Source organism: Zychaea mexicana (assembly GCF_025766255.1).
Source record: "Zychaea mexicana strain RSA 1403 chromosome Unknown BDB00scaffold_148, whole genome shotgun sequence".
Lineage (NCBI taxonomy): Eukaryota > Fungi > Mucoromycota > Mucoromycetes > Mucorales > Lichtheimiaceae > Zychaea > Zychaea mexicana.
The window spans coordinates 66,173-86,664 of record NW_026516811.1 but is presented as its reverse complement, the minus strand read 5'-3'; the positions used below and the strand labels follow the sequence as shown (position 1 = coordinate 86,664).

General features: G+C 44.5%; 8 protein-coding genes across 8 annotated transcripts; 3 read left to right on the top strand and 5 right to left on the bottom strand.

Moving 5' to 3' along the window:
- Positions 1–1,568: 1,568 nt before the first annotated feature.
- On the bottom strand, positions 1,569–2,459 carry BDB00DRAFT_792826 (uncharacterized protein; the record flags this gene model as incomplete). The annotated part of the gene is made up of 3 exons (XM_053121157.1): positions 1,569–1,912; positions 1,972–2,266; positions 2,382–2,459. The coding sequence occupies 3 exons, from the start codon at positions 2,457–2,459 to the stop codon at positions 1,569–1,571; spliced, it is 717 nt and encodes a 238-aa protein (XP_052973508.1).
- Positions 2,460–5,274: 2,815 nt separating this feature from the next.
- BDB00DRAFT_855465 (cytochrome P450) lies at positions 5,275–7,822 on the bottom strand (the record flags this gene model as incomplete). The annotated part of the gene is made up of 8 exons (XM_053125722.1): positions 5,275–5,622; positions 5,704–5,969; positions 6,090–6,611; positions 6,734–6,853; positions 6,939–7,061; positions 7,186–7,222; positions 7,325–7,398; positions 7,539–7,822. The coding sequence occupies 8 exons, from the start codon at positions 7,817–7,819 to the stop codon at positions 5,468–5,470; spliced, it is 1,578 nt and encodes a 525-aa protein (XP_052973507.1). The 3' UTR covers positions 5,275–5,467.
- A 1,149-nt stretch (positions 7,823–8,971) lies between these two features.
- On the top strand, positions 8,972–9,154 carry BDB00DRAFT_743213 (uncharacterized protein; the record flags this gene model as incomplete). Its single annotated transcript, XM_053118489.1, has 1 exon — positions 8,972–9,154. A coding segment is annotated over one exon (183 nt), but the record flags the coding sequence as incomplete, so codon positions are not given.
- Positions 9,155–10,071: 917 nt separating this feature from the next.
- BDB00DRAFT_133878 (uncharacterized protein) lies at positions 10,072–11,746 on the top strand. The gene has a single exon (XM_053116194.1). The coding sequence runs from the start codon at positions 10,477–10,479 to the stop codon at positions 11,503–11,505; it is 1,029 nt and encodes a 342-aa protein (XP_052973505.1). The 5' UTR covers positions 10,072–10,476; the 3' UTR covers positions 11,506–11,746.
- On the top strand, positions 11,592–13,603 carry BDB00DRAFT_133639 (WD40-repeat-containing domain protein). The gene is made up of 7 exons (XM_053116193.1): positions 11,592–11,670; positions 11,749–12,047; positions 12,139–12,224; positions 12,314–12,398; positions 12,487–12,562; positions 12,665–12,874; positions 12,999–13,603. The coding sequence occupies exons 2-7, from the start codon at positions 11,755–11,757 to the stop codon at positions 13,335–13,337; spliced, it is 1,089 nt and encodes a 362-aa protein (XP_052973504.1). The 5' UTR covers positions 11,592–11,670; positions 11,749–11,754; the 3' UTR covers positions 13,338–13,603.
- Positions 13,604–13,868: 265 nt separating this feature from the next.
- Positions 13,869–14,607, bottom strand: BDB00DRAFT_774843 (uncharacterized protein; the record flags this gene model as incomplete). The annotated part of the gene is made up of 3 exons (XM_053120183.1): positions 13,869–14,241; positions 14,314–14,359; positions 14,463–14,607. 3 exons carry the CDS (start codon positions 14,605–14,607, stop codon positions 13,869–13,871), a joined length of 564 nt encoding a protein of 187 aa, XP_052973503.1.
- Positions 14,608–15,094: 487 nt separating this feature from the next.
- BDB00DRAFT_133532 (uncharacterized protein) lies at positions 15,095–16,257 on the bottom strand. The gene is made up of 3 exons (XM_053116192.1): positions 15,952–16,257; positions 15,537–15,887; positions 15,095–15,450 (listed from the first exon to the last, which is right to left on the bottom strand). The coding sequence occupies exons 1-3, from the start codon at positions 16,007–16,009 to the stop codon at positions 15,236–15,238; spliced, it is 624 nt and encodes a 207-aa protein (XP_052973502.1). The 5' UTR covers positions 16,010–16,257; the 3' UTR covers positions 15,095–15,235.
- An 884-nt stretch (positions 16,258–17,141) lies between these two features.
- On the bottom strand, positions 17,142–19,333 carry BDB00DRAFT_133918 (Rho GTPase activation protein). The gene is made up of 5 exons (XM_053116195.1): positions 19,027–19,333; positions 18,796–18,939; positions 18,513–18,725; positions 17,614–18,417; positions 17,142–17,493 (listed from the first exon to the last, which is right to left on the bottom strand). The coding sequence occupies exons 1-5, from the start codon at positions 19,190–19,192 to the stop codon at positions 17,339–17,341; spliced, it is 1,482 nt and encodes a 493-aa protein (XP_052973501.1). The 5' UTR covers positions 19,193–19,333; the 3' UTR covers positions 17,142–17,338.
- Positions 19,334–20,492: the final 1,159 nt, after the last annotated feature.

The window sequence follows — 20,492 nt, the reverse complement described above, 5'->3', positions numbered from 1 at the left end:
AGGCGATTGGCCGTTGTGTGGGTGGGCTTTATATGTCCGCTGGTGCAGTAACGGACTATGTGTTAAGGAGAGGAGTATCTGTGGTCGTCGTTTCTCATTTTTTCTTCTAATAGTCATCTTAAAACGACGAAGCAAATATCGATGATGAAATTGATGACTGCAACTGGTATTAAATGTCATTACACTCGAAACATTGTGTACACACTAAATACATTTGACGAACTATGCGAGTGTATCTCTGTTTTTCCCTTGGCTATTATCAGGACGGCAATATGAACTCCAACATTGAACAGACGCCATATGGATGGTCCGATATATTCAAGGAACTAAAGAGTCCAAGTAGGTGCTAAAGGGGTTGCTCCTTCTTTTGCATACACACATTGGCAGCTGACTGTTCATGCTGATATAAAAAGGGATTGTAAACAAAAATTAGAAAAATAATAAAGGAAGTGGTAACATCAAACTATCCATACAATTGAATGGCCTAGTACTTTGCAGCCTCATGGGTTCACCTTTTCCTGGTCGATGTATCCATTGGTTCAAACATGTGTATAACGGATTAATTATATGAATATCAGAAAAAGAGAGGGGGAGAAAAGTAAAGGAAAAGAAGAGAGAGAAAAGAAAGAGCGGGCAAGAAGAGACATTGTGCTACTAAAATTGATAAGGTCCAGTTAGGTCAACTGGCTCAGAATCAGAGTGTTCTGCTTCAGATCCAGATGAAAGAGAATGAGCATCCAAATTTTCTGGAAGGGGAATATCCACATGGATCATGCTTTCAAATGCGTCTTGGAATAAGGGATACCATTGATCACCTCGGATTCTGGCACCACCATCTTTGCGGCCTTTACCTCGAGCATAAGGGTAGCAGGCAGGCCATTCAATCAATGCACCCGGCCTGAGCTGGATGAAAATTATATGGTTGTGAATGAGCTGCATGACGATTGGAGTTGTACGTATCGCTTGGGATGGGGTGCTTAGTAAGGGGCAAAATAACGAGGATTCAGTGCCAAAGAATGCTATAGGCGTATTGAACGCATCCGAGGCAAGCTGAGCACACTCTGGATAGTAAAACCAATGATGCGCATTTGGATCAAGGACACTTAGCATTCTTTCAGCGTCGAACCTCTCATAAATACTTTTTCCGCGATTTTTGATAAAGAACTCGCGCATTCCGGCCTTGATATCAATATATCGTTTTTCATCTCCAAGTAAAGCAACAGCCAACGAGCGGAAACCACAATTTCCATCTGGCTTCGGATTGTGCACTAAATTCACAGCAGAGCGTGGAATTGCATCGCAGACCATGTCCAGATTTGGCACAATAGGTGGATCAGTAGACGGAAAAGGTGATGGTAAAGAAGCGGGCAAAAAGGATGACCAAAAAGGTGGCATTGTAAGTTGTTGTTGTTGCTGTTGCTGTTGCTGTTGCTGTGGTGGCGGTGGCGGTAGTGGTATGGTAGTGATGTCAGCTTTAACTTTATGCTTGCCCTCCCTTAGTAAACCTAGTCAGTACTGTATATCTAATAACAATAGAAGATCAATTACAGCAATGATTATACTGTTACTTACCAAATATCGGCTGCTTCGCGACCCGCGTTTGTTTTGGCTTTCTTGTTGCTTTCGTTCTGTTGGTGTTCCAAAGCAATAAGATCGCGCTTTGAGCTGCGCTTAGGTTTGCCTTTCGTTGGTAGAGATTTTGGCTGCTCCAGTTGCTTGATGTCCATAAAAAGATCATCGCTGATGGCTTGCAAATGGCGTAGAAGAGTTGAGCGTTGCTTTTGGTCAGGAAATCGATGCAACATAGTGGTGATACGCGTGAGCTCAGCCTCGATTTGACTCTCCATGGTGGGAGCAGAATATGATTCCGAGATCGCTAGAATGTTGCTGCTACTGTGGAGTGTTTCTTCCTCTACATAAAGTTACTACAGCTTAGTATAGCGAGTAAGAGTGGTGTTAAACTATCTATACCTTCAGGAGCTGTTTTTTTAGGATGGAGATGCCAGCGTCTAGGGATAATGCTCAAAGGAATTTTTCCTTTAGACGGTATCATGTGACAGCAAGGAATTCCGTAATGAGCTTTGATTGCACATCGACAGTTGTCGGTTCTTAGCGGATTTGGATATACAAGCTCCTTGCGAATTGCATTGAATGCGAACTTCGATATGTGGCGCTGTAAATCTACCAGCCTTTCCTTTTGACTTGGCGGGATATGGGAGTTTACACCGAAATGTTCGCTATCCAATTGACGATCCCAACTTAGATTCTGCACAGGCAAATCAACACACAGCGAATACGATTAGCAATTAATGTGCGTAGAATAGGATTGTAGGTAAATATCAAACTACCATATATATATATAATATACGAATGTATTGTACCTTTAATCTGTAGAATTCATCGATTTGCTCAAAAGCAAGGTATAGGTTACCACTGGCGGACTGTATGGCCTTCTTCATATTGGCGTGCGTTCCTTCAACTCTGTTGGTGGTACTATTCCCAAGATGCTTGACATCTGCGAGGTACCGTCCGACCCATTTTTCTTTATTAGAAAGCTTACTGCAAGCGAAAGTATTACACATAAGTATAGTGTCCAAGCAAACGATCTCCGTTAAAAATCCAATATATAGTTACCTCTCGAGATATGCTTTCACTTCTTCCGGCTTTTTTGCTTTCATTGCAGCCTCATTGTACATGCCGATCGCCTTTTGCTCGAATTCCTCATCTGGAACCAGCCGCTTGTTCTGGAACTTATCATCATATTCATCAGCCATCAAGTAGTTGATGGCTTTCAGGAGCGCTTCAAAGTCCTCTTTAACTTCAAAAAGTTTCTGCAGCTTGACTTGAAAATTGCGTCTGATGTGGTTGGTACAGAGCAATTTCTTCGAGTTGGGGAATACGTGATCCAAGGCTTTCATCAACGCGGATTCGCTGTCAGTTACAAAGACTTTCGGGGAGACTGGCTGCTCAGCTGGCCAGACAACTTGCTCAAGCTTTTTGACAAACCAGTCGTAGCTGTCATTCGTTTCTTCAGACACCCATCCGCCAGCAATACAGAACGTTTTCAAGTCTGGATAACCAACATTGCCTGTACCAACGACATTTACAAAGGGGAGCCGATGTCTGTTTGTCTTGTACGTGGCATCCATGATTATGGTTTCAGGGAATTGGCGAGCAAGTGAAATTGCAGAATGATGCGCAAAAAAAAGAGAGTGCAAGAACCGTTTTTCGCCATCTTGCTTCGATTCCCACTCAACGACGTAATCCTTGTCCTGTAGCTTGCTGATAAGCTTGAACATGGTATGGTCGGGATCGTTGTTGAATACCATCTGTCGCATATTCGTGATGTCCTTGGGGCTGACAACCGTTTTGTTAGCAGCAAGGTATGACACAATTGCAGTATTACTGGCGTGCCCTTTGATCATGCTAAGAACAATTTCGTGCTGCTTCCCATCGAGCTGACGAAGCATTGGATACGACGAGAGCTCCTTTGCAATCTCATGATTGTGTTCACCGTCGTAAAAAGAGACAACGTGCCATTGCTGGCTAGCCTTGCTCAATGGCCGCAGCTTGATCTCAAACTCGCATCCAATTCGCTGGGAGTCTTTCTCGCGCCGTTTCTTGCTGTCCTTGCTGTTGGATCGAATGACATCACCTTTGTCGTTCGCCAATATGGTTTCTACTGTCGTAGTTTTGCCATCGTCATATACCTCTTGATTGGTAGGTTGTCCAAAGTGCTTGCAAACAAGACGGAGGACTCTTTTTTCTCCTGTACGCGTACTTTTCAAGGTACGCAGGGAAACCTTGCTCTTTTTCCCCCAGTCGACGCAAGCTTGCTTGGCAGAGTCAAAGTCGTCATAAGTGACTCGCAGTTCTTCAGGAATTGCACTTGTAGTTTTTGACATTGCGATGGAAATGAGTTGAGAGATTTAGAGAAGTATGCTTGTTTGTTTATGGGAAGTAAAAGAAGCAATTTTTAAGATACGCTCCAATTTCCATTGTCACTTCCTGAGTACTATGTAGTACCAAACATGATGCGAACGACACGATAATGTAGAGGTCAATGTGTCTATGGACTATGTATATACGGACTATGTATGTAGATAAATATACTGCTATTTGAAGGATTTTGCATTAATGCAGTCTCAGTTTCATATGCATTATGTAAGACGTGTCAAATCAAAAAGTTTATTTTCTTTTGTTTGTTTAATTATCCTCTTGGCCTCACTTTCTTTTCTACATCATTTTTCAGTTCCATCATTAGCATATTACTCGCATATTCTGTCCATGCATCTAGGACAGTTTTCTTTATACAAGCAAGTAGCAGTTGCCGGTGCTATATTTCATTGTGCGTGTGTGTGTCTCCTTTCTGACAATTTACGTTGAAAAAGGCAAATGCATACATTTAGTTTATAGCTACTCATTTTATGTTACTTGATACGATGCTAATGCTTCGTTCTTCAATCTTGTGTTGAATTGCTTCAATTCGATCTGTGATTGAGGAATGTGGATGAAGTGGTGTGCAAGAATTGGTTCGATGAAGGGGGGTGTACGAAATGGTTCGGTGGGAGGGGGGGGGGTGCAAACTAAAAATCCGGGCCGGGCAGTGACTGGGGGGGTGCACGAGGGGGGGTGCAAATAGATCTGCCCAAAAATGTAGATATCCCTCCGAATTATATTCATTTCCGCGGATACGGTTTTGCGGATGGATACATATAGCATAAGCCAAAATGTTCCAGTGACTCGTATCGTGTTAGCTCTCAGTAGCCGCTCTCCAAGGTTTCTCTTCAGCTATGAAAAAGCAAATTTACGCTGATCGATACATAATTTTGAGCTAAAGAAGCTTCACCATATCGTCAGCGTCAACTACTAACATCATCTTTACCACAGACAGCACTGACAGCATCACTGGTAGTTCAATAGTGATCTTTTACATCGCGTATGAAACATTGCATATGCTACAGTGCTACTACGATGATACACATGGCATAATTAAACAACTTTGATTTTAAATACTTATTGCACCCTCTCATACACAAACAGCATTGTGTTTTTGTAAGTGGGATGTATGACCGATATGGTTTTACTTGGCAATGTATGAGGATCCAGACTGAGCGGGATGATAAAGCATGACTGATTCAGAGTAAGCGCTGAGCCTGAGAAGGATGGCGTTAATTGCTGTTTCCTCACACACCACATAACAATATATCGACCTGAAAAACACAGTAGCAAAGCATCAACAAAAGAGCTTGCTGCTATAAACCAATTTTTAACTACTATGCTCAAACTGCTGCAGAGAGGAGCAGTGAATGTTAGTTTAAAAGGAGACACAAAGCGAATCAAAAGTGGCAGTTCAACGTGAAGGCCACACCAGCGGAACACACTGCCCCCGTTCAGGTACATTTATTAACATATAGCAGAGTCGTAGACTATCTAATGGAACAAAGGACACGATGCACAGAGAACTTTAACGGCGTTCTACAGTAACGTGCAAGCCATTCTTCATGGGGCACGTCAACGACGTCTCGTAGGCCACTTTTTGATCGGGAACAAGCGAGAACTTGTAGCGTTTCAATATCAGAGCCAATGCTACAATGGCCTCGAGCTTCGCTAATTCCTGACCTGTTATTTAACAGAGTACCTTAGTAAGCCATAATTATAATCATCAATATAAGGAACAAACAAAAGGTAGAAGCATAATACCTAAACACACACGCGGTCCGCCATGGAATGCTGGGAATTTGCCTTGAGACTCGCGACGCAACGTTCCATCAATTTTAATCCAACGCCCTGGAACAAAAGACTTGGCATCCGGACCCCAGACCTTTTCCGACCGTCCCATTGCATAAGGAGACCAAGACACCTCCATACCCTTCTTGACGTGAGCACCATCTGGCAGAATATCATCTTCGATCGCAACCTTGCCGTTGGAAGGGACTGAGGGATATAAGCGCAGCGTTTCGTAGAATCTGCGTAAAGAATATGAAATCACGGAATTGTTGTTATTATTTCACTCATTATCTGTGCACAAAAAGCACCTTTGCATATTAGAGTAAAACAGCATACTATGGTATACCATATACACATACACTGCATGCGCGTAAGGCAGCTTCTTGACAACCTCATAGAGCTCTGGTCCATCCAATACCTTGGCATCTGGAAGAACTCGATCGATTTCCTCGACCAATTTCTCTTCGATACGTGGGTGCAACAATACGTTATATAATAGCCACGAAAGAGCTTGAGCAGTCGTGTCTCTTCCAGCAATGATAAAATTTAATATCATGTCCCGTAGCTCAACGTCGTCCAATGGTCGGCCTTGTGTATTGCGAGCGCTCATGAACCGTGCCATCAGATCATTGAATTCACCACCTTTTTCTACCTGTTCACGGCGCTCGCGGATCAACGAATACGTAAAATCGTCCACAACCTGGATATGGTCTTTGATCCGCATAGCACCTGGTTGAAAAACGCCCTTGAGCACATCGAACAAGTCGGTGAATGGGTTGATGAATCGGTCCGAGCAGTTGCGCTGGCAGATATCAAAAGATTCGGCAAAAGGTACTTTCTTCTGGCTTAATAGTGAATTGAGCTTTTTACCGAAGCCAATCCTACATGTTAATATATAGTTATCGAAAAGTCCATAGTTACTGTAAGCGTATACTTGGTATGTGCGTATGTTTGAGACAGCATACACAACGACATAAATTGAAAATTACAAGGCAACACTTACAGAACAAACGAATCGAGTGTATATTTGTAGATCACATCATGAAAATCGACTGGCTTTCCACTGGATGCTTTTTTGTCGAAAATGTTGTTTGCCATGACGTCAAACTCTTCCACAAATACTCTGCATAACTTGTTTAGTTCTTTCATGGCGCACAACTGCTGCTGCTAGTGCAGCCGACCATAACAAATATTTTTAAAACACTCACTTTACATAGTGATCCCTGAAATTAGCAACGTTAAAGATAAGACTCGCCGCTTTTCTTTGGAAACGCCACTGCTCTCCATCAGCTGTAAAGATACCATGGCCGAACAGGTCTTGCATTGAAGAACTGATACAATTTGAGTATTTTTGTTATTGTTATTACAAGAAGCACATTAATGAGATAAAACATTTCTTTGTCGAAAGAGCCAAATGGTTGAATAGAAATTTAATGTATCAGTATCATTACTTACAGTTGCTCAGCGCCCTTGATGTAATTAGAAAAGTTGTCTGTCAAACAAAACATATTACAGTTATGACAGCCTCCCGTGAGTATACTCACTATCACTATGATCATCGTTTGATACCACAACTGTTGCTACTGCTACTTACTCTTCAAAACATGTTCGACGTTCAAAGGGTTAATCGTTAATATACTTGACGAAGAGCCAATAGAAGAACTACCACTACATATAGTTGTATATCGTTGCTATCTTGGTTTATCACGAAACGAAGTACAAGAAATATAATGATTATATAGAAAAGAAAAACTGCATGTAGTAGCAAGCAGTTACTCCATCCTACTACTATGACTACTGCTACTTACATTGTCATCGTATTGTGTTTTTCCATAAGGTGCAAAAACATATCATGAAAGTCATCTTTGTGCTTGATTACATCAAGCAAACTACCGAGCAAAGGCAGGCTATGCTCAAATGGTGCGCCCTTGGGACGTTCGGTAAAAATAGCACGATCGTTGTATTTGAGAACTAGGAGTCCGAGTGTCGCAGCACAGGCCAGGGCTGCTGCACGTCCTGCAGGAATGGAACCAGGCAAGGTGATATCGCTGGGTACAAACGAGGAGAATTGCGCTAGTGATAGAGGCATGTTAGAATTTCGGATACGGATGGTAGCCCCATTGTATATATATGCTAACCACCACCCGGCGGGAAGCGCCGAGGTCCGAGCGGATCCTTGGTGCACCCCGCCATTACGTTGTTTCTCAGCGCTATTTCAAGCGTCCTTGTGAATAAATTGCTTGCCCCTCTTTTGGGGGTCACGCTCTGCCACCACCACCAGCAAGGATAAGTTTAAAATAGATTAATATAGTCACTGTGCTTCCTCTCACACAGGAATGACTGAGCCCATATGTTGCACATGATTGTATAGGAGCTTCCAAAGCGTTCGCCAGTGTTTGTCGTAACAAGTGCAAGTGCATATATAAACTTAGTAGGCCAATGACATTTTTTTCTGACGATGTGCAGCTTTGAAAATTCCCCAAATGACCTTATCCAGTGTAACCTTTTTTGTAGATGAGAAACGGTGGCACGTGGCATACGTGTGTAACGCATGTCCATTGCACTTGCGAAAGCCATCATGTTAGTGATTCAGGTACTGTATACTATAACAACGTCATCGCACATTTCCTTGTCGTCTGTCTCTTTGTACGGCCCAGCTTAAGCACCAGCTCGTCGACAATTTTAACATAACACCAACTACTTAATACCTGGCAACATATGATCAGTCCAAACATACAACAACGGTCGTTCATCCTGGGCGATGTCAACCTCTACACCAACACACCATAAACATCCCAACCACCTGGCGCTCCTTCCTGCAACAGCATTATCACAACTGCATCATCCCATAAGGACATGTCCCTCAACCTACTTTCCATCGTTCAGCTACCCGAGCTTGCATTAACTATATTTTCAGCAGCTCGCGAACGTCGAAGAACATAACCCAATTTTCGTTTGGAGACCTGCAAACACGGCCCAGACATACGTCATCTCAGTCCAGTCGAGGCATGGATGCCTTTCCTTTTTCTTTCTGGCGTTGTGCCTTCAAACACACATACGCCAAACAAACCCGCCGTTCAGGTATACGACGCTGCTTTGACAGAGGGTATTCCCCCGCCAGCCCCCTCGTGGCAGCACACTGGTTTGATCTTGTTGCCAAAAAACAATTGGCGTCCAACTTCTATTTACACAACTTCTCTCTCGCCGCATGACCCTGGATTCCATCATCAACCCGTTTTAAACAGGTTTCATGACAGGCCGACTAATCGCAGACAATGGTCTTCTCGCCCACCCGGCCATGTCACACGTACAAACACAAGCACAACAGCAGCACCCCGGAGTGATCTTCCTATGGCATCAGAAAAAAGCATACGACCGCATTGCTCCTGGATATCTGGAACAAATCATCTGTAATCTCTATTTTATTCTACTCAAATTCATATGACCATCAATGGACCCTTCACACAGCGTCCGTGGCCTCGGCCTCCTAGACCCCAAAACACAACAGCTAGCACTTCAATCCCGGTGGATCAAGGCCTTTTTTAACATCATATCCACCTTCATTCATATACTCCAACATCGTATTCGAAACGTTACAATACTCGAATACAATTTCATGCTTTCTTTATGTCCGCCAGTATATCATGCTTTCAGTCACCTCTGGGCATCCTCTTTGGAAAACCTACCACAAAATGTTACCACCGACTCTATTTCACACCGCCAATCTGCACATCACGCCAGGCACAGCCCTACTTATTCCACTCCACCTCCACTCAGGAGTTACACAAACTACGCACTGACGCTCTATTCACAATAGAATTTTCCGGAAGTTTGCGCGTTCGTAGCCCTCGTGAAATCACCTCTCATCGCCAAACAGCCCTTGCACTTTGCCAAGCTTTGCTTATAAACCAACTTCACCTTACCTCAACTGGTTGAACACGCTTCGACGCCCAACAGCCTCTAGCTGTCCAGCCACACAACCATTGGAGGCCAGCATTTTACACCACATCCCCATCCACAAACAACAGCAGAATCGACAGAATACTATTTTGTTTTCTATTTTCCATAAACAGCGCGTCTGGCGCGTCAATTGATATAGGGGAAAGAGTGTCTGGAGTCTCCAGGACATCTGGACCTTTCAACAGCATCTTTCAGCAACCCGATCCGACCACCATTCATCACCACCGTCAGCATTGCACTGTCTGGCGTCATCACTGGCGTGCAGCAATTGATTATAGACCATTTCAAACAGGCGCAGTTGCCAAAATTACCACCACTAAGCGACAGGGGGCAGAGAGAGAGGGAGAGAGCAGTCCATCCGGATGATGGGTAAGCCTGACCTTATTACTTGGGACAACATTCATTTTCCCTATCCCCGAACTACTTTTCCACCCCAGATTTTAACGGAGTGGTTTTTTCCTTACCTCCACTACTACAATTAAACATTCAAGAAAAAAGGCTCTCTCTCAAAAAGGCATATATTACAGCGACCCCTTTCTCTCCCGTTTATACGTACAGAGAACACATACACGCCACGCAAAAAAAATAAAAGAATAGATGGTTGACGGAGTAAAGTAGACAGCCATACATACATACATACAAACAAAAACAAGAATATGTGTCCATTGTTATTGTTGTTGACCTCGTGCCGCTGTGTGTTGGTGTATTAATATATAGGGTGGAAACTTTCTCACTCGAAGACATTCCGCTGGCGATGCCCTCCGATCAAGCAACTCATCAACACGCATGGCTTTTTCCTCGTCGTCGACGTCGTGGTCATCCTACAACCCACCTTCGAATCCTACCCATGAATGCCGAGAATTTAACGCTCCCGAAGGCATCTATCAACTTGCCCACCAAGCTTTCTTCAGGTCACTGACGCCTCACTTTGGCATTGGTTCAACTGCCACTCTTGTCTCGATCAAATACAAAGAAACGACACCCAATTACCTTCAACGTTATGAGCCTCAACCCGGGGCACGCTCATTTCGTCGCATATTTGCATCTTCGTCTTCTTCTGGTTCTCACGTCCATAACCATACACATTCAGACGAAGGTGGTGGTGCCGGTAGTAGTTCTCGTACACCTTCTTTGTCCAGCAGTTCGTCAAGCTATAACAGAAATATAAATAACAACAGCAAACATCATCACAACAGCAACAGCAATACGCCTACAATGAATATTTTTACTGGCTTGTCCACACCTGTGTCTCCCTCCTCTGTTCCCGAAGGCCACGCAGTCAGTAATAACAGTAACAGCATACCCAGACTCGGTTCTTCTTTGGAAGGCCCGTCATTTTTATCCACCTCGCCCCCTCATATCCTTTCACCGTCACCATCCACAAGCACGACCTATAGCACAAGCAATTATACGCATCATACGATTACTACTACTGCTACTACCAGCAACAACAACAACAACAACAATAGTAGTAGTAGTAGTAGTAGTAATAGCACTAGTAACAATAATAACGGAGGTGGATTCTCGTTCTTGTCTAGAAACACTTCAGTCAACACCCGCCGCAACAAGTCCTGGACAACTAATATCACAAAGACAACATCTAGCTTTGTCAGTCGGATCATCACCAATGGACAGCTTGCCAAGATCTTGGTTGCTAGGACGAGCGAGGATACGAATTTGTTCTATAACTGTGGGAATAGTTTTGTGTGGGTTGATGCATTTGGTCATCCAAAGGTAGAACTTTTAATAATGATGGAATTGCTCTTTTTTTTTTCTAGAAAGACAATGATAACCCAACTGATATCTATAATGTAGGAACCGCTCTCGCGTATTATTTTTGCCAAAGCCTATCCAACTGCCCACGACGTGAACTTGTTGACGAGAGGATCGGATCATCTGGACATCATCATCGGGTTTTCGTCGGGTGACATTGTATGGTTCGATCCATTATGCAACAAGTATGGCCGGATCAACAAGGGCGTAAGTTTTATATTGATCATTCAGGCTTGCTTGAAAAACGCTAGTACTTTTTGTAATAACTATTCTTGTTTGACCCAGGGTATCATGAATTCATCAGCTATTACCATGATCAAATGGTTACAGGGCTCAGAATCTCTATTTATGGCAGCGTTTGCGGACGGGTCAATGATGATTTTTGACAAGGACAAAGAAGACGAAGCTTTTCATCCCACAACGGCTGGCACTGGTAGTGGGATCACTACGACAACGACTACGACGACGACGACGACGACGACACCTCCCATGATCAACCGACGCAAGCATTACAGCACTGGAAGCCTACTTATTCATCACAACAATAACTCGAATGCTACCATGGAATCGCAACAAAAGTTTACGTAAGCTGTTGTTCCAAGGGCGCTGGGGGTCATGTGCTTGTACACACACACACACAAAGAACGAAAAAACTGACTTTACACCCTTTTCTAGTTTCCGGGTAACCAAACCGTCTCCCAAGGCCGCCATGAAGTGTAACCCAGTAACCCATTGGACGCTCTCTTCAAAATCGGTCACTGGTAATAAAAGCCATAATGATCGCTTTTCACAAAAAAAAAAGAGTGTGAAACACAAGCTAAAAAAAAACCTATCTGTAAAAAAAATATAGCGTTTGCATTTTCGCCTGATTGTCAGCATGTCGCAGTGGTTGGATTGGATGGATTGGTTCGAGTCATCAATTTTGTTCATGAAACGTAAGCCGTTTGATCCTTGGTTTCCAAGCAGCAAAACAAAACAAAACTAAACACACACACCTCCTCTATTGAATACTACTACTTATAGGCTGTACGACATCTATCAATCTTACTATGGTGGATTGAGTTGCGTAGCATGGAGTCCAGATGGCCGATATATACTTGCAAGTAGTCAAACAACAACGAGAAAGCAATATAGCCTTTACGATTAACCGCCCCCTCTCTCTTTATTTATTGTGGCATATAACTAATATGTATATATGTAGACTGGTGGCGAGGACGATCTTGTCACGATATGGGCGTTCCGTGAACAGCGCATCATTGCACGATGTCAAGGCCACAGTTCATGGGTCACTGGCGTCGCATTTGATCCATGGCGTTGTGACGAGCGGGTCTATCGATTCGCCAGTGTGGGTGAAGACGCCAAGCTAATTTTGTGGGACTTTTCAGTGAATGCGTTACACCGGCCAAAGATGGTAATTAGAGAAAGCAAAAAAAAAAAACCGTCGATCCTTGTTTGTTTATTGTCCTACATGACCAGTACAACAACAACAACAACAACTAATTTATGCGTCTCCATCAATCTGTGATCGTCATTAGAGAACGGCTACAGGAGGCAGGCACCGAGGTAGCTCTGTTTCATCGCAGCACAATGGTGGACCTCCGGTCAATCTACTGAGCACCATGCAGCAGCAGCAGCAACAACAACAGCATGACCAGCAATCACCGCCGACGATCCATCCGATCCAGTCGAAAAATCAAGTTGCATTTCTACAGCCCACCATGGTCAAGACTGTCCATGCGGATCCATGTGTAGGCGTCTATTTCCGTGAGGATGTGATTGTGACAACGGATCGAAAAGGTCGCGTCAGTGTTTGGCAACGGCCTCCACCGTCTGCGGCTTCTTCACAGGCCTCCTCCTCCGATTTGCACCGTTGAAGAAAACTAGTGTTCCTATACTATATTTGTATACATCTGCATATCATAACCATACTTTCTCTATCAAACCTAGAACTCTCCCCTTTTTTCCGTTTATACTATTCAACCCCCCAAAACTTTCTCTGTGTTCGGTGCTGCGAACCCTTGTTCTATTCTCTATCGCGCTTGATGTGGTGATCTAGAGTTCCATATTTATATTTCCTCAGTAAATCTTAATTTACGTTTTCTGCTGAAAGGTGGAGGTAATGATGGCAGAAAAAGAGAGATAAATGGTTTATTATATGATAATAGTAATAATATAATAAATGTATTGTGGTACAAGTTCTTCAACGGGGCGGGGGTGTTTAAAGAAAGAGAGAGAGACAAGTCCCAAATAGATAGAATTCAAGGAGTAAAGAGATTATAGAAGAGCGGTGTAAAGGTGGGAGGGGATTAAGGAGAGGTTGTAATGTAGCTGTACGACGACTCAGTTTCCTTTGGGGAAAAAGAAGGGCACTGTGTAAGGACACAAGTCTTTATTTTTTTTTCTTGTTACAACATGATGGCAACGCCCGCCACGATGGCCAGAGCCCAGAGGGCCTTTGCCGTCAACTGTTGATGATGCATCGACGGAGCACTAGCAAAGACGCTCATGTCACCGCCACTGCTGCCCGTAGCGGATGGATGGCTTGAAGTAGCAGCGCTCATAGGACGGATTTCAATGGGGACAGACAAGTCGGTGTTGGTCGACAAGTCCTTAAAGACCACATCATAATTGCCCGGCGTTGCGGCCTTTGGGATGCTGTAATTGATCGAGTGCTCGTAATACGTCATGTTTCCATTCTGTTTGGCTGAACCATCGGTTTTGGACACATCGGCACTTTGGGCAATCACCATGGTCGTTGGTGCTGTTGTTGTAGAGTTGCTTGTTGTTGTTGATGATGTTGTTGTTGTTGTTGAAGAAGAAGAAGAGGAACTGGCAGCAGCAGGTGGAGACGATGCGCCTCCGGAAACAGGCTCAAGGACGATCTGTAGTTGAAGTGCTGTTTGTGTAAAATTGATCAGCTCCCTCTCTCTCTCTCTTTCTATCTCTTGTTTTGCATTGTTTGCAAAGAGGTGTGTGGTTTTTTTTTTCTATTTATTTACATGAACTGTCGACTTCGGAAAACAGGACGTAGGTACAAGGCAGAATCTGGCCTGCGACGTACGGACCGTTGCTGACAGGACTGGTGACATTGAAGTTTTTCATAGGGGCGGTCATCTGAGCCATAGCACCACCGGCGGCTGCCATCAACGCCATAGAAAGTGCCTTGATCATCATCATCTTTTTTTTTCCTACAAGCCTAAACTGTGATCAAAGAGAGAAGAAGAAAAAATATGCAAAAGAAGAAAGAAAAAGAAAATGGGTGAGCGAGATCTAAAATACAGAATCATTCGGATTGAAAGGAAAGGAGGAGTGGGGGCCGGGATGGGGAGGGGGGGGTGGGGGTTGTGGATAATAAGGGAGGGAGATCAACGCAGAGTTATTGCTGCCGCTGCTATTTTTTAACCTCTCTCCTAAAACCCATTCAGGCTGTCCCGCCGTATGCTAATAAGCCTAGACTCTTTCTGTCCCGGGCCCTTACAAGGTGTACATGAGATACACGAACAGAAGCAAGCAAAGATAAATACGAATGTTCTGATAAAAAAAGAACAGAGAGACAAAGGGGGCCACCCTTTCTGTCTACCAGTATAACTTTATTATTGGGTCTCGAACTCCAGCAACAACAACAACAGCAATAACAACAAACAGCATATATCACGGAAGGGGAAGGATGGGAAACAGGCAAAGCAAAGATATTAGCAGTAGTGGGGAGAAATAAAAAAGAAAAGCAATAACTCTTTAACTATTAATAAACGCTATATTAAAAGGCATTTCCCTAGAGCGCCATATACCACGCGAATGCCATTGCCAGGGCTGCAGAAACCGCTCCGCTCACTTGGACCTTGGAAGCTGCAGAAGGTGCAACTGACGAAGAAGAGGGTAGAGGCATTGATGCGGATGATCCTGTTGAGCCAGAGGGCATCATGGGAGGTGGCATTACGCCTGCCGATGAACCAGCGACAGGCGGAAGTGGAGAAGCTGCCGCGACGCCTACAGGATTTAAAATGATTTCTGCTTAGTGGAAAGTGTCCGTCTTTACTTTGGTCTACTCGAAAGACATTTAGTTTAGTTTTTACCTGCAGAAGACAAAGCAGAAGAGGCTTGCTCAGGCAGATCACTGGCCGAGGGCACAGCGGTGGGAATACCCGAGCCATCGCTGACCAAAGAAGACCACCAGTTGATATCTGGAATAGACGTGTTGGGCTGAGGCATGTCGGTTGCAGCAGCAGCTCCACCGGAAACACCGGCTGCTGCTGGATCGGTAGGCGTAGGTGCTGCCGCATCAGCAGCACCATCACTGGCACCAGCAGCACCAGCAGCACCAGCAGCAGGATCTTCTTGTTGTTGCGTCTGTTGATCGGATGAGGCGTCCGCTGTAGTTCCATCGATGGCTTGTTCAGGAGCAGCATCGCCAGCAGCAGCATCAGCTAAAATGATACCAGTATGCGTAAGTATTGTACTTTTCTAAATGCACATTCGAGTCTTAATTACTTTGGGCATAAGCAGTAGCAGCCAAGCCGAGAATCAAGAGAGGTGTTTGGATCTTCATGATGTTTATTTGTGTCTTTCTACAATGTTGTTATTGTGTGTGTGTGTGTGTGTGTTGAGATGAGATGAATAGAAAAAAAAGAAGAGAGAAACTTTCTCCTGTTTGTAAGTGCGCCCTTTTTATATGGTAGCTGGGAGAGAGAGAGAGAGAGAGAGGACAGCATCATAACCCGTTTGACGCCATGTACAAAAAACATGAGCCAGAATATAAAGCAATGTAAAGTGATCGTCCTGTCTGGTCTCCTAAATGCATGAAATATCAAGGGAATTTTTCTTCCGGGGGGGGGGGTGGGTAGGTAACGTGAGGTGTTTGGAGGATCAACATAGAAGAGGACACACGGAGCGAGAGAGCGAGTGAGTACATGTGTAATGATGGATAGAGAAAGACTGAAGGAGGAGGAGGCAGTTGCTGGGGGGGTTGGGCGGGTGGGTGGGTAAAGGATAGATGGGTGTTCCAGACAGGTTCTGTTCTTTTTGTTGGGGTATGTATGCAGTCTTTATTTTTGAGGTCGCGGCAGTAGCGCTGGAGTGGCGATCTTCCAGGCTTCCTGATCCGTGTTCCTTGGTGAGATGGGTGGTGGTGGTGATGCTGAAGCCAGGAACGGATTCGTAGCCTCATCGCGCTTTCTCTCCGCTGCATCTTCTTCGCGCTGCAGCTTTTCCGCCAAATCCTTGTCCTTTTCAACCTGCTGGAACTGATGCCATAGGCGCTGTAACTCTTCCTCACCCAAGTTTGGTGGTGTCCAGTCTTCATCATCGTCATCATCAAAATCTTCTTCGCTGCTGCTGCCCGCATGTTGTTCTTCATTGAATCGACTGGATATACTAAGCATGGATGCTTGATCGATCTCCTTTGGAGGGTGCTGGTGCTGGCGATTGCCCTCTTCTTCTTCTTTTTCATCGTCATCGTCGTCGTCTGCTGCTGCTGCTGCTCCATTCGTTGCAAAATATGAGTCTGAAGACGAGTTCCTTCGCATGATCGATGGTGTGCTCGGATCAGTTCGCCATGACCGGTTCATCAAATCGCCCCACTCGGCCATCAGTGATTCATCCTTCATGATGGCTTCTTCGGTAGCTCGATCCTGAGCCATCAGCGTCTCAACCACGATGGTAGGATCTTCATCCATGTCTTCATCGCCGACAATGACGTCCACTGTTGGCGTTGTGGATGCTGTCGACTTGATTTCTGTCTTGTTGACCCCTTGCATAAGCATCATCCCATACATTGCCAATCCACCAAAGAATACGAGCACGTTGACAAGGTTGCGGAATGTCATTGCTTGGTATCCTACATATCCAACTGCCAGTGTCACAACGACGCCACCGCTTGTCATCGCCGCGAGTGACATTGGATTGCCTGTATACAATAAAGTATGCATGTGCATTTGTTGCGCCGTGAGTATCTTTTTTTTTTGTATTGTATAGTTTCTGCTAAAACGGATATGAATCTCCCGTATAAGCATCCCCTTGAACACGCCTCTTTTTCTAAAAACTCTATTCGCTGACTCCTTAATACTAGATTTCTTCTCTTTGTGGTGGCGCTTGTATATAGCCCCGAAATTGTACAGAATTCTGCATGACCAACTTTATTCTTTTTGCTCTTACCTTTACAGTATTTGCTGTTCCATTCATGCAAGACAGTCCAAACATTACTGTCTCTTGATGTGCTCTCCGTACTGCTACTAAGGCTCTTAGTGGTGCTACCCGGCAGTGGTTGTTGTTCTTGAGAAACAGACCAAGGAGAAGCAGGCAAAGATGATGCAGTAATGCCGCCAGCAGTAGGAGGTGGTGAAGGCAACCGTCGTGGAGTAGGTATGCCATCGCCATCATCGCTGCTGCTACAACCGTCACTATCCTTGACATGGAACGGAGCCGGTGTCTTGACATCAGTACCGGAATCCAGAGGTGGACTAATCCCATGATCATGACGAACAGTGCCTGTGCCGCCGCCACGATGTACAGTTTCCATATCGAGTGGTGGAACCGTCCTTTGTGCAATAAATGTAGCACCCACCCAATCAGGGAGTACGGGCACGGGCGGTACATTGTCCCCATCGTCCCCTTTGCCAACAAAAGCGCCGTCACTCGATACTGAATTCGACCTCTCTTTGCTGTTGTGGACCACCATCTGCATTGTAAATAACGCCTGAAACTCAATGAGAAATTCAATGACACGCTGAGAGATCTTGTACTGCACCGGGGTGTTGTGCGATGGATGGCTCAACACGGCCGGACAAAACACAGCAGCCAGGTTGCTCGCGTCCATACGATTGTCTTCCGAATGTCGTGCAAATAGATTGAGCATATCCAGCAGATACAGCAAAAGCTGCTGGTGTGGTAGCGGGAGTTTTCCGATTAGGATTTGAAATGCATCGATTCGCTCTTCGATCGAGTCGTAAGAGTTGTCGTCTGTAGAAACAAGCGTTATTCTTTCATGCTTTGTACGACTCAACGACTTCTTTTATTCAAAGTCAGATCATGAAAATTTCAATACAGATACTTGCTCATCACATCGCGGAATGGCTGATAGTATTCGTGGATGATCACCGGATCCGGTAATTGGTTCAGATAGCGTCTAAACAGTGTGGCTGCGTCATGCACGGTAAGGCCTTCCCAATCAACGCTTACTCCGTACGATGGTTTGTTGAATGTTTCTTGCAGTGCTGCCACACGCTTCAAACTTCCTGACAATCGAAAGATCCCCTCTGTTTGCAGTGCTATTGTTGTTATTGTGAGAAAGGAGTAGAAGAAGAAGAAATATACTTCTTTGGTATCCATCTACTGTACCGTTGCTCTTGAGAAAAAGACCACATTTAGCCACAACGGTGGGGATCGCGCCAGCCTGTCGATAAACAGTTCCATCTTCATCTTGATAGCTGATCGTTTGCCGCGCGTATTGGATGGATTCGACCAACGGTACGCCAAACACGGCTTTCAACATAAACAGTAGAGCCTTTTTAGCCCTCTTTTTCTTTGGAATTGATAAAGAGCCCCCCCCCCTCTGATACAATAGGGTACCTCGTGGTTCTGTAAACGGCGCCCCGACGCCTTCCCGAGGCGTTACTTTTCTGACGCTTCCTTTGGGAGTCACCTTGCGACGAAGCCAGGCGCTGAAGGATCGTCGTTTGCTGATTGTTTTTCTTTGTTGTTGTTGCTGCTGCTGCTCCGTTTGAGTTTGTGTCATTTTCTACAGTATTGCGTTGGTTCGTTTGTCGTCGTTCGTAGTGGTGGGCGTTGGATGATCAATAAGAAAGGGATTTGTTTGACGAGGTAGAGAGAGAGAGAGATGTGAAAAATAGGGTATATTCAATAAGCAAAAAGTCAAAAAGTAAAGAAGAGAAAGAAAGAAGGTAAACACAAAAAAATGCGGACCAAGCCAAATTTAAAGAAGGTGTTTAAGGATGTCATGAAGTAACCTTTTTCTCCCAAAGGGAAACCATGTCAAAATAAGAAAAACCGCGATCAAGTTACACGAAGGGGAAAATTGTTAGTGTGTGTGTGTGTGTGCCAAGCATACAAAATGTAAGCTGGTCTTGTGAAAGCCTTTGTCTCTTTTGTTGGATCATGACGGGATGGTTGTTTTCAATGTGGATCCAATGTGAAGACCATACGTTATGGCTTTTATCTTTCGACGACGATTACCATATACGTACTACTTAGAAGAACACTCCTTCATGTTCGGTTACCATGCTGTACACCTATTGAGCACACGTGTTTACCAATAAGCGCTACTATATCCCCAAAAGAAAGGCTTTATGCACCGTTGTAGTGGAAATTAACCAGCAAGCAGCAGCAGCAGCAGCAGTGGTGACGTTGTATGCATGTATACTGCTTGTGATCACTCGACCCGTAGTAGAATTTTTCACACCTTCTTATTCTGTTGTTAAACAGAAAGGCTTTGAACGTGCATAAGTCCTGTACCTCAGCCTCTCTGCTGCTATCAATACATTAGCCACTAACGCCGGAAACGTACATAGAGCACACTTGGCCTGCAACTCACCCCAGCGGAGATCCTTCCTTTGTTATTATTTCCTCGCACGACTGCATAGATACATTTATACCATTTTATTTTCTCGGTAATCGAAATGATTTTGGCTATATCCATGCGAACGACACTACTGATAATGTTGGCACACGTGAAGCAGTATGCTCTCTGCTATCTTATATGGTCCCACATGCAAACAAACAAACACGATATGGATAGGTCTTGCCGTCTGTGCTGCACATAAATAAGGCTCCTCGATCTTTACCGCTTCATCGACGCTCCACGGATTTTCTTTTATAGTTTGTCCCAGCATAATAAGTACCAAGAAAAAACAAGTGACAAACGACTGCGGATAAGGGAAAAATGACTACACACAAATTAAAGATTAGAGACGATGATGCTGATGATGCTAGAGCGTGTCACGATGATATACCTGCAGTCGGTATTATATCATCGTTTGTCTCTGTTTTGGAATGATGTTTTCGCGTCATAATGCAGA